Source organism: Crotalus tigris, unplaced genomic scaffold, assembly GCF_016545835.1.
Source record: "Crotalus tigris isolate CLP2741 ecotype Arizona unplaced genomic scaffold, ASM1654583v1 scf7180000017576.4783729, whole genome shotgun sequence".
Taxonomy (NCBI): domain Eukaryota; kingdom Metazoa; phylum Chordata; class Lepidosauria; order Squamata; family Viperidae; genus Crotalus; species Crotalus tigris.
This window is the reverse complement of record NW_024096487.1, coordinates 370,135-383,305: the sequence shown is the minus strand read 5'-3', so window position 1 is coordinate 383,305 and position 13,171 is coordinate 370,135. Positions and strand designations below refer to the sequence as shown.

Below are 13,171 nucleotides of genomic sequence, written 5' to 3'. Positions count from 1 at the left end.
GACAACTCGTGATGTCTAATTAAATTCAGCTTCTAACCAAGTTAGAACATTCTGCTGCATGCTTAATATATACCTGGTTTTTCTATTTTAGGATAGGCAGTGTAAACAGGGCTGCTGGCAAGTTGTTAAGCCACAGCTGATAACTGTGTTTGGCTCCATGGGTCATGAGTTTTGTGACTCTCAAGCTTGTTCCCCTGATTCAGCACGCTAAAATTTACTTCTAAGTACACAGATATTATGCCTAAGTCAGAACTCATTAAAATTGGATTGTAAGGATATAAGAAACCAGCTAAGATGTTGATAAAATAATGTATTCTTGAGAAGGAAATCTAAGTAGCAGATTAAAAATCAATTTTGAGAAAAGTATCCCAGCCTCAAGGATAAAAACTTTAGAGATAAGGAGTTGTTTCAATGGAGTGGTAGAAAGCATTTTAAAAATCATGAATGCCAATATAGAATGTCCTTGTTTCATTCATTCTGGAGGAATTACCTCCCCTTTTTTGTCTTTAGGATTTTGTTTTTTCTTATTCCACCATGGTTTGCGTTCATCCCTTTTGCCCCTTACTTTAAATGGAAGACATGGGAGCAGGGCAATGCCTGGAGCTGGTGGTTTCTGTCACCAATGGATTCACCACACATGCCACAGTAGAGTTCCATTTCTTCAACACATTCATGGAACTTCACCACATGATTACGAAGTTCCCTCTGCTGACCCTTTGTGCGATAGATCCCTTCACACAGGCAATGAACTTTCAGCAGGCAGAGCTGCATAAAAGAGAAGACAGAGAAAAATAATCACATGAAAAGAATATTACAAAGGAGGCAATCTATGGGCCCAACACATTCCTAGTTCCTGATTACCCAAAATATGGCATCTTTTAAGCTTTTGAAATGTGATGTTCTTTTCCATCCCTTCTGCTTCTTTTTATTTTACTTAGCAGAAGCTCACCAACTGTCAGACAGATCCTTCTTTTCTTTGGCCATCTGTTGCCTCCTCTTCCCAAATTGTGCTTCTTACCATTCCTATTTGTACTGCTCTATAGCACTTTGGGGGAAAAATGGGTGATTTCACTCTTTGCTTACCATTTTATCTTATACATTCAGCAATCACTTCTTTTTTCATAGTTACATAATTGTATACCCTGCAAAATTCCCCCTTCTGAAGAATTTCACGTGAATAATGCTAGCAATATAGAATGTTTAAGGCTTGGATTTCTCAGTGCAAGAAATTTTGTGTGGCTATCCCTGATACCCCCAAAACCATAGGTTCAAAATGTTTCAGGATCTTTGGGTTAAGATATGGTCTTTTCTAACATCATCTTTCCAAAGCATAATTAAATACCCTACCACTCAGAAAAGTCAGGAGCTACACATATTCCACTTTAGGAGATGCCCCATTACCCCAGAATCAAAATATCTGATGCTAGCTTTACACTCTGCTATGTAACCCCCACAAGAGAGCTATTAGTGACAGAATCTCATCAACAACGTCTAAAGGATTGGAACACAAATATGGGCCATCACTGTTTACCCCTCCCTCATGATATTAATGGGTTATTAATAATTCAACCCCCTTTATGGATTACTGCCTTGTCATGGCGAAGGGGCTTGTGTAACTCAATGAAGCTATAAGCTATGCCGTGCAGGGCCACCCAAGACTGACAGGTCATAGCAGAGAGTTCTGACAAAATGTGATCCACTGGAAAAGGAAATGGCAAACCACTCCAGTATCTTTGCCATGAAAACCCCATGGACAGTACTAAAAGGCAAAAAGATATGACACTCATTGACTATGCTAAAACCTTTGATTGTGTGGATCACAACAAATTGTGGCAAGTTCTTAAAGAGATGGGAATACCAGACCATCTTATTTGTCTCTTGAGAAACCTATATGCGGGTCAAGAAGCAACAGTGAGAACTGGACACGGAACCACTGAAAAGGAGTCCGGCAAGGCTGTATTACTGTCGCCCTACCTATTTAACTTATATGCAGAGCACATCATGAGAAAGGAAGGGCTAGATGAAACAAAAGTTGGAATTAAGATTGCCGGGAGAAATATCAACAACCTAGGATAAGGCAGAAAGTGAAGAGGAACTAAAGAGCCTCTTGATGCGGGTGAAGAAGGAGAGTGCAAAAGTTGGCTTCAAACTCAACATTAAGAAAACCAAAATCATGGCATCCGGCCCTCTCAATTCCTGGCAAATAGATGGGGAAGAAATGGAGGTAGTGACAGATTTTATTTTTCTGGGCTCCAAGATCACCTCAGATGGGGACTGCAGCCAAGAAAATAAAAGACGCTTGCTCCTGGGGAGGAAAGCTATGGCAAATCTAGACAGCATACTAAAAAGCAGAGACATCACCCTGCCAACAAAAGTGCGTATAGTCCAGGACATGGTTTTCCCAGTTGCAATGTATGGCTGTGAAAGTTGGACCATAAGAAAGTCTGAGCGCCAAAGAATTGAGGCCTTTGAACTATGGTGCTGGAGAAGACTCCTGCGAGTCCCTTGGACTGCAAGGCATTCAAACCGGTCAGTCCTAGAAGAGATCAACCCCGACTGCTCTTTAGAAGGCCAGATCCTAAAGTTGAAACTCAAGTACTTTGGCCACCTAATGAGAAGGAAGGATTCACTGGAGAAGAGCCTAATGCTGGGAAAGATTGAGGGCAATAGAAGAAGGGGACGACAGAGAATGAGATTTATTTATTTATTTATTAATAAAATTTATATGCCGCCCAATCCCTAGGGACTCAGGACGGCATACAAAATTAAAACAATAAATATAACAATAAAACAGTAAAATAATTGCATTCATACAGCATGTCCCAATCGTATCCCGGCCCCCCCAGGGACATCAACCCTAGGCCTGCTGGAACAGGAGAGTTTTAATGGCTTTCTTAAAGGCCGGCAAGGTGGGAGTAGTTCGAATCTCGGGGGGAAGTTGATTCCACCAGGTCGAAGCCACCACAGAAAAGGCCCTTCCCTGAGGGCCTGCCAGCCGACATTGTCTGGCCGACGGGACCTGAAGGAGGCCCAATCTGTGGGACCTCACCGGTCTCTGGGAACTATGCGGCAGTATGTGGTCCTGTAAGTAACCTGGTCCTAAGCCATGAAGGGCTTTAAAGGTGATAACCAACACCTTGAATTGCATCCGGAGACCCACAGGAAGCCAGTGCAGCTCGCGGAGGATAGGTGACACGTGGGTGTACCTTGGTGCACCCACAATCGCTCTCGCGGCTGCATTCTGAACCAACTGCAGCCTCCGAACGTTCTTCAAGGGTAGCCCCATGTAGAGCGCATTACAGTAATCCAGTCTTGAGGTGACAAGGGCATGAGTGACCGTGAGTAGAGCCTCCTGGTCCAAATAAGGCCACAACTGGTGCACCAGGCGAACCTGGGCAAAGGTCCCCCTGGCCACAGCTGATAGATGTTGTTCCAAATTTAGCTGTGAGTCCAGGAGGACACCCAAGTTGCGTGCCTGCACTGAGGGAGGTAAATTTACCTCCCCCCCGGACTAATGATGGACCATCAGGATGACCCTTGGGGGGCAAGACCCAGAACCACTCGGTCTTGTCAGGGTTGAGTCTAAGCCTGTTCACCCCCATCCAGACCCTCACATCTTCCAGGCACCGGCACATCACGTTGACTGCTTCACTGAAAGGGCACGGGTTGGAGATATACAATTGGGTATCATCCGCATACTGATGATACCTCGCCCCGTGTCGCCGAATGATCTCACCCAGCGGTTTCATGTAGATGTTAAAAAGGAGGGGGGACAGGACCGAGCCCTGAGGTACCCCATAATCGAGGTGCCTAGGGGTCGATCTCTGTCCGCCCGCCAACACCGACTGCGACCTGTCAGAGAGGTAGGAGGAGAACCACCGCAATACGGTGCCGCCCACCCCCACCTCTCTGAAACGATGCAGAAGGATACCATGGTCGATGGTATCGAAAGCCGCTGAGAAGTCAAGAAGCACCAAGACAGAGGAATGACCCCTATCCCGGGCTCGCCAGAGGTCATCAGTATGATCAAAGCAGTCTCAGTGCTGTAGCCGGGCCTGAAACCAGATTGAAAAGGGTCCAGATAATTCGTTTTGCATAAGTTCGCCTCTTGCACCAGTTGCGACCCTACCTGGACCGGGAGGCTCTCCTTACAGTCACTCACGCCCTTGTCACCTCACGTTTGGACTACTGCAACGCGCTCTACATGGGGCTACCCTTGAAAAGTATTCGGAGACTACAGTTGGTCCAGAATGCAGCCGCGCGAGTGATAGTGGGTGCTCCTCGATACACCCACGTTACATCTATCCTCCGTGAGCTGCACTGGTTGCCTATTGGTCTCCGGGTCCAATTCAAGGTGTTGGTCATTACCTTTAAAGCCCTATATGGCTCAGGGCCAGGTTATTTGCGAGACCGCCTACTACCTCATAGTTCCCTACGTCCGGTTAGATCCCACAGGCTGGGCCTCCTTCAGGCCCCGTCGGCCAAGCAGTGCCATTTGGCGGGGCCGCGGAGGAGGGCCTTCTCTGTGATGGCGCCCACGCTTTGGAATCAGCTCCCCCTGGAGATTAGGACCGCTCCCACCCTGTTGGTCTTCCGTAAGCTACTTAAGACCTGGATTTTCCGGCAGGCCTGGGGTTTATAAAACCTTACCCCTGGATGATTGTTTTTGTATTGTTGTTTTGTTATGTTTTATGTGTCTTTTATTGTTAGCCGCCCAGAGTCCTTCGGGAGTGGGGCGGCTTATAAATTTTAAAAATAAAATAAATAATAAATAATAATAATAATAAATCCAAGGATCGCAAGAGTTGGGACGCCACCACCTTCTCTACAACCTTCCCCACAAAGGGGAGGTTGGAGACAGGACGAAAGTTCTTCAAAACAGCTAGGTCCAGGGAAGGCTTCTTGAGGAGGGGCCTCACCACCGCTTCCTTCAAAGGTTGAGGGGAGATGGCTGGATGGAGTCACTGAAGCAGTAGGTGTGAACTTAAATGGACTCCAGAAGATGGTAGAGGACAGGAAGACCTGGAGGAACGTTGTCCATGGGGTCGCGATGGGTCGGACACGACTTCGCAATTAACAACAACAACAACAATGATTCAACATAATATTTGGGCATGTAAGTACATTTTCAAAACCTTGGAGGTCTGTTATCAGGCAGAATTATGACATACATATATTCGCACACATTACAAAGAACATGACTAGAGTAAAAAAAAATGCAGATGAGACAACTTACTTTGTTTCCTAGTCCCTCTGCCAGCTCATGAGCCCTCTCGATATTTTCTAATGCCTATAGAAAGCAGAACATATATGTATTTGAGTCAACTCCATAAGACTTAGGGCAGCTTACAACGTTAAAAGATAATACAACAATAAAACAGTATGAATAGAAATCATGTGCATCCCGGAAAAAAAACCCAGACACATGAAATCTAGGGCATCATCAGGGCAGGAGCCATGCAGGTCTAAGGAGGGATGCTATTTAAGAGTAAAGTGCTACAACAAAAAAGGTATGCTTCCTGGGTCCTGATATACGACATTGTTTAACCAAAGGAATTTGGATTGTCAGTCCAATTGTATAGGACAAGCAAAAACTATAGTCCATCAAGTAATCAGGCCCCATGCCATGAAGTATTTATAGGTGAGGGGAGTGAGGTGCCAAAGTATGCAAGATGATGTCTTGAAATACGTGGTGGTTCTGAAGACCTTGTTGCTTGAATCTATGATAAGTACCTGAGGGTGCCAAGATAGGGAAAACTGCATTAACCTAATCCCTGGAAGTCTAGATAATATTAGGAAACATTTACTCCCTTTATTTTATAATAGCTACATACTATGCATATTCAAAACTATTTGTGTATATACTCTATAAAAATACATACACATATATACATATACACATACACACATACACACGTACACAAACACACACAAATCAGTTTGCTGCAGTAATTAAAGACACTGGACTAAGAGCAGGAAGACAGCAAGTTTTCATTGTCTCACAGGAATAGAGGCCAGATAGATCATTTAGTGTCAGTCACTCTCAGCCCTAGACCTGAGAGTCAGCCCTAGGAATTTGAAAAACACCCTGGAAGAAAAAATGTCAAACTACTTCCACAATGTTTCCCAAGAAAACTGCCAATGTTTATGAAATTGCCAAGAGTCGAGATTTCATGGTACCCAAATTATACATAACTGTTTATATTTATATATATTCTATCAGTAGACTCTGGGCAGTATACAAACCATAGTTAATTAACCTAATAAAGGTTCATAATGTTCTTCACCCATATAAAAACAACTTAGCCATAAAGCTAGCTGGGTAGCCCACAGGTTCTAATTCTGGGCCTAAACCCTGCTTATAACCAATGTTTTTTAGTGTCTTCCGCAATGTCATAAGGAAAACAGCATATATACTTCTGGGGGCAGCATATCTTATGGAGAAACAATTTTCAGTTGATCATTTCTAGATGCTCAACTACAACAAGTGAATCCTAAGGTAATCCATGATGAATCCCAGCTACTCCATTTATTTAACTGCTTAGAAATAACTGTCACACACCTAGTGTATTCATCTTGCAGATCAAAAGGTACATTAGATAAACAGCCTAAAATACATGCTGAATACTCATTTCCTCAGTATGGATGTTACTATGTGGATCGAAAGACTGTCCATAGGAAAAAACATCATGCATTTTTAGAGCCTATTTTGTTGGTTCATAACAATGCAACTGTATCTAATCAGTTTCTTATACAGCCTATTACTGACCTTGTCGAGGTCCTTTTGAATCAGCCAGCACTTGGCTACACCAAGCAACACCTGAACTTGTCCCAGACGGTTTCCAATCTCAGTCATGATGCTCATGGAGGAATCATAGCGGGGAAAAGCTGCCTGGGTTGTAAGAAAAGGTTGTCAGTCGCTGTCCACTACTGCCCTCAGACAGCCTGTCATAGGAGAGGGTCATACCTGTACATCTTCACGGCTGCGATGGATATCAGCAAAGCAAAGCAGGCACTGTGCTTGCAAAGGACGATCTCCATGCTGAAGGGCAATCTTCATTGACTCCTAGCAAGATAAGCTTTCAGAATCACAATTTGAACTTTTATCACATATTAAGTTCTAAATTCTGACTATTCTAAGAAACGGGTGCCTGAGTGAAGGAAAAGGGGTGTCTTGTCCTGTTTGCAACCCACATTAAAGACAGCATCCCTTCTTTCAACAAAATAAATGACTGAAGGAAGAGGTAGTTTATGCAGTTTGGATCTTCCTCAAACAGTCAAAAATACTTTGCCATTGCTTTGGAGTTTTATTGGGTTCCTTTGCAATTCAAAAGCCACTTTCTTTCACCAAAGGAAAGAATCTGTGTTCTTATAAAAATAGTGGTGTGTACTGATACTTATAAAGATGGCTTTCAACTTTTTTGCCCCACACCGGGGCTTCATAACCAAAAACAACTTGAATTGGCAGTTGCTGCAAGATGGCTGTAGTATGGCCAACAAAACACACCAAGAACTAATCAGTTTGCTGCAATAGTCTAAACAAAAAAAGTTATTAAAGTATGACTCAGAGTGGTCAAATCTGCCTTCCTCAGAAAGTGATGCAACTGACATACCCTCCCAAACTGGATAGCCCTTTAATTTTACCCAGCAGACTCCCCCCACACACACACACTCCAAGAAGCCATGCTTGTACCTCACAGCATTCCATAGCATCTGGCAAGCGCCCCAGCTTCCGATAGGCTACAGCCATGTAGAACTGGCTCATGGCTCGGTACTTCAAACTCCAGCCTTTTCCATAATCATTCACCAGCTCTGCTGCCTTGCATGGGAAAAACAGAGCTTTTTCATGGTCCTTGAAAAGAGGAGTGAGATTGAGAAGAAAGAAAAAGAAAGGCTGCAGAAAAGCTATGATTGTTTGAAGTTATGAAATCTTTTAAGCTGTTTTGATTGATTCTGATTTTTCTATGGTAAACTGTGGGATGTAAATAAGGTTTATGACATAATAAGGTTTATGATAATTTGTAACCTAGATTGATTGATTTAAAAATTATGGTGAAAATAGCCATGGTTTCAACCCGCTTTTACAAGAAGCACCCAGTATGGAATTTGGAATGGTGAGCTCTTTGGAATATACTGTAAGATTACCACATTAATTATATTTTTCTGGTTAAAAAAAATGAATTGGTGATAGTACTGTAAACACGTGCATTATACATGTACACATTGTGAAATACATAATGAGAGTTTAATATGGCAAGTTTCCACTAAGTAGTAAAACTATAGTCTATATATCCGAAGTCTTTGTTAAGATAAGGCTTGTCCTCGCACTTCATTTGAGTTCACAGTGAGAAGATTGAAAAATGATTATTGTAAGTAAACTTGTCCAAATTTACACCAAAATAAGCAATGTTAAAACTGATAGTATGTATTTTCCTAGAAATAGCAAAATGCTTTAACTTTCATGTTGAAAACATTATCAAAATAAATATTACTGTTCAAGAGCTTTACATACTTCAATATATAATAGATATTAAGTTATACATTTGATAATCTTTTCTCACAAATGAATCTATAAGCATTAACATAGAATACTTTGCATGTGATAGCAGATAACATATTGTGTGATTCCACCTTAAGTTATATTATGAAAATGATTGTGTGATTAAATCCTTGAAATTAGCAGAAAGGCTTTTTCCTTTCTTTCATTTATTGTTAGACTGTTGAAAAATATTACTGGTACATACTGTGATTTCTCAGTGTTTTTTTTGTTTCATGATATCCAAAAATAAATAGACTTTAATAAAATAGAATGATAAAATTAGATGGCCAAAATGTATAAAAAAGACTATTTAAGTTTTTCGATTAGCTAATCAACATTTTTCTGACAAATAAATAATACCCATGTCCACAAATGGCAGTTTGTGATACAACAACTTTTTCTGGAAGATTTTCACCATCTAAATATATGAGTTGAAACAATAGTTTCACTGAGGCAGGATATTACAAAGGGTTGTATCTAGGACCTTGTGTGAGCACTGAATAGCCAAAATTCCACAATATTACAAAACCATGTAATATTTTGGTATGTTTTCCCTAATGTCTCAAGATTTTAGCTCATAATTCTAAAAAGTTGAGAAACTAAGCAAATTTGCAAGATTTCGGGCCTCACCTAAACAAAACATTATTTTTTATTTAATGTTGACATCCCATAGATACCATTTTAGAGGAGTCATGTATGTGGCATATACTTGAGCTCTGATTTATGTGATGGTCCTGACAAGCTTCAGATCACGAAGTTAGGGTTCACAGAAAACAGGTGGAAACCACTGCACTCAATCTACCATCTGTACAATCTTTCACATAGTTGGAAAAGTTGCATTTTTTTAAACTTCTGATCTACATTCTCTTCCATTGGCATTTCTGCAATACTCACTTTGAGGTGTGTGTAGAAATTTCCTAGACTGCAACAGACGCGACACTCCAGCATCTTGTCATCATTGTTGTGTGCGTACCGTAGAGCTTTCTCAAAACACTCCAGAGCTTTTTGGAAGACACTGAGGCCAAAGTAGGCATTGCCCATGCTGAGGTTGACTTGGCCATTCAGTTGCAGGCCCAGTGTTGTACCTCGCATGTTCAGGCAAGTCTTACAATAGGAGATAGTTTTGGGGAATTCACAGAGCTTCTCGTTGCTCCGTGCCAAATTCAGGTAGCTCTCAGTAAGGTAGTCAGGATCCTCCAGTTCTCGGGCAGTGTCAATCTGCATGACTGCAAACTTTTAGCAAAAGAACACAATACTTAAGAATCAACACATCTAATCCTAAACTTCAGTCATAATGAATTTGTGTAATTTTATTGATGAATTTTTTAACAAGATGCAGGCATTAAAAAAGAAACAAAATAACAAAGAATAGTGAATAAGTAAAAGAAAATAGAAAAAGAAATATTATAAAGAAGTGGCTTCTGATCTTTTGGGCAGCAGTTATAAATACATTTATATTTTACACTTTTTTCTCTAAGGTTACTTCATAATTTCCTTCTTTCCCTAAGCTATCCATAAACCTGTAAGACATAAGTTCAGTTTTTTTCAGCAAAAGGTTCAAAGGGGGTTTCCAGTCATTGATAAATGTAATTATTAATCTCTCTCTAATCAAACTGGCTAATTGTGACACTTTTACCAACCATAATGAATTCACATTAATCATATCAAGACTGGAGTTGACAATTTGGACCTACTCTGTGGCAGACAAGGCTCAGGGCTACAAAACTACCTTGGTTTTTGCTATAAAGTTAAGCTCCACCAAATAGTGCCATGTGCAAAATGGTGGCTCAGGAAAGCAGTCAAATTCTAAAGAATATGGTATCCTATTTGCACATGCTTTTGATAAAAAAACCATCTAATTTTTAATTTAAAAAATCCATAGAAAAAAAGGAAAAGGATATGGTCTTTTTTTTTACTTAAATGAAGTTTAGAAATGATAAAAAGAAAACGGTGTAAGCAAGCTAAACAACTATAATGCAATCTATTACATTAAATAACTTGTTATTATTTCCTATTGATGTGTTTTTACAGAGTCTTGTGCAAAGCCAATCCTGGTGATTTTGTTTCTCTGCACATGATCAAGAAAGAGATTAAATGCATCTGGACTGCAGATGCCTGATATTCATGCTAGACAAAACTACTTCCACAGCATCCGGATATTGAGGAGTCTCTCTTTTGGTATAAACAATAAAATGCTTTTAAAACCAGTCTTCAGTTAACTTCTGGCAGAAAAATGAAATGCTGTCCTGAGTGGAGAAGGTTTAGAAGAAGCTCCTTCCTCTAGACATCTCTAACCCTGATGAACAGTTTGTTTCGAAGACAAAGGGGAAATCATATGAAAAGAGGTCTGTTGTACAGTATTTCTGAAGTACTATTTAACTCTTATTCTCATAGCACAGAAGAAAATGCAATTTCTTCTCTTTCCTAATATCCTTTACCGATTAAAGTAAAGCCTTATATATTTGCATACTCAAACCATATTTTATTTTCTTTCCTACAGGCCTTCTAATTCCATATCATCTCCTTTCATATCATAGTCAGTTTCTCGCTGATCTGTTCTTGCCTTAGCACTCGGGGTGATTTACAGTTAGTGCCGCTATCTTGTATGTATGTTTGTATGTATGTATGTGTTTCTGAATTAGTGCTGTTTTGTGGCAACTGCCTGAACAAGCCCTTTAACCCCAAAGATAAAATGTATTTTGTAAACCAATTACTGAACATTAGGGTTGTGCAAAGCATTTGAAACAGGCATTTTTGCATATGAGTTAGTACTAGTAGGATACCTGTGTGCAGAGTGTTGAACGAGCCATATTCTTTGGAATGTGCTTTGCGAAGGGCCTCTTTCAAACGCTTCCCATAGCACTACTAAGCAATTGTCTGTGATGAAATCACAACTGTCTGCCAGAATGGACTAAAGAGCTAATTCAGCACAGAAAGTACTGTTATACCAGAATTGTGCAGATATGGACTGAAATACTCAACTGGCAATGGAGTTCACAGAACAAATTTCACTTGAACACTTTGGAGGAAATAAGGATAAAAATAAATTATAATAATCAGAAAATCCGTTTAAGATCCCAATAGATTTTTCTCCTTCAATCCCATTTAACCTGTTTACTTTAATATGTTACCAATTTAAATCTTATAAAAGCTGTATAGATATTCTGAATATATACAGTCCCCTTCAATGCACCTGAAACAATATCTACTTGCATATTATATTTTTAAGAGTGCCATCCATGGACTTTATCCTAACAGTTTTGAGAGGAGTCAGATCATCATATCAGGTTCAAACTACTGCGAAGATGGAACTTCGGAACTTACATTTTATGAACATGCAGATATACTGACTTCAACATTAAATCTTTTTATTCTTCTCCCCCAGCTTTTTGTAACATCTTATTAACAAAGAGAGTGGAGGATTTTAAACACTTGCCTGAAAGTTAGCTTGATAATGCAAATTTGCAATCCAGGATGCTCCTCAAAATACACATGGATGGATGAACTCTTTTCTTATAAAATAATGTGGTTTTTTTTTTGTCATCCAATCAGCATATGGTATTCACCGTTCAAACAATACTCTATTCTTTTGTTCTATGCATGATCTCTCACGGCTAGTTTAAAAAAATCTTCCCATAAATTGAAAAATTAACATTAGAAATCTCTAATCAGCCCCTCCAAAAATAGTTGTACATCTCTCCTTTGCTTACTGTTTATAGATCCCATTTGAATGTATATGTAAATCCTAAAACCCTGTTCTACAACCTAGTTGTTACTACATCTGCAAGAAATACTGTTCCTAAATGTTTTCGTCAAGGGGCCCATTAACACAAATGTTCCTTAACTGAAAGCCCACGGGCTTATCAGTCTCGATCCCTTAATAAGCTTCTTAAAACCATTTACAACCCATATTGTACAGTATACATATAGTAGCCTATATAACTTTTAACCAAATATGGGGATGTTTCTAAACTGCAACTACAGATGGTCCTTGATTTACGACCACAACTGAGCCCAAACTGAGACATTGGTTAAGTGAATTTTGCCCCATTTTACAACCTTTCTTCCACAGTTGTTAACTGAAAGACTGCAGTTGCCGAGTCAGTAACACGATTGTTAAGTGAATCTGGCTTTCCCATTGACTTTGCTTGTCAGAAGGTTGCAAAAGGTGATCACAGGACCTTGGGACACAGCAACGGTCCTCAATATGAGTTGGTTGCCAAGCATCTCAACTTTGATCACGTGACCATTGGGGATGCCGCAATGGTTGTGTGAAAAAGTCTAAGTTATTTTTTCAATGCTGTTGTAACTTTAAATGGTCACTAAATGAATTGTTATAAGCTGAGGACTACCAGTAAAACACCAATGGGGGTTCAGGGTTCTAGCTCAGTACTACAATACTGAGATTTTCCACAGGTTTCTTTTTCCTGTTTTCCAGAAAATCTAAAGTTGCATCTGCAAGAGATTAGGAAAATCCTAATTCGCATCTCATTTCAGCCATGGCTCTCTGGATTGCCTCATAAAAACCCTTCTCACCCCTCAAGCAGAAATAATAATTAAAAAGAAAGGACTTTTGGAATCAAGGCCATGTATAATGAAAATGATGAAAGATTTCCACAGTATTTCCCCAAA

At 40.1% G+C, this 13,171-nt stretch overlaps 1 protein-coding gene across 2 annotated transcripts in view; it reads right to left on the bottom strand.

Annotated features, from left to right (window-relative positions):
- The window catches only part of RAPSN (receptor associated protein of the synapse), a 32,482-nt gene that overhangs the window by 13,354 nt on the left and 5,957 nt on the right, over positions 1 to 13,171 (bottom strand). The window contains exons 2-7 of one of the 2 annotated variants that reach the window (XM_039357418.1): positions 9,434 to 9,772; positions 7,694 to 7,852; positions 6,968 to 7,066; positions 6,770 to 6,892; positions 5,237 to 5,290; positions 566 to 765 (exon numbers count right to left, since the gene is read on the bottom strand). In XM_039357418.1, the coding sequence (XP_039213352.1) occupies positions 566 to 765; positions 5,237 to 5,290; positions 6,770 to 6,892; positions 6,968 to 7,066; positions 7,694 to 7,852; positions 9,434 to 9,772 (974 nt within the window). The remainder of the gene's footprint in view (positions 1 to 565; positions 766 to 5,236; positions 5,291 to 6,769; positions 6,893 to 6,967; positions 7,067 to 7,693; positions 7,853 to 9,433; positions 9,773 to 13,171) is intronic. The other variant, XM_039357426.1, reaches the window with a different exon arrangement.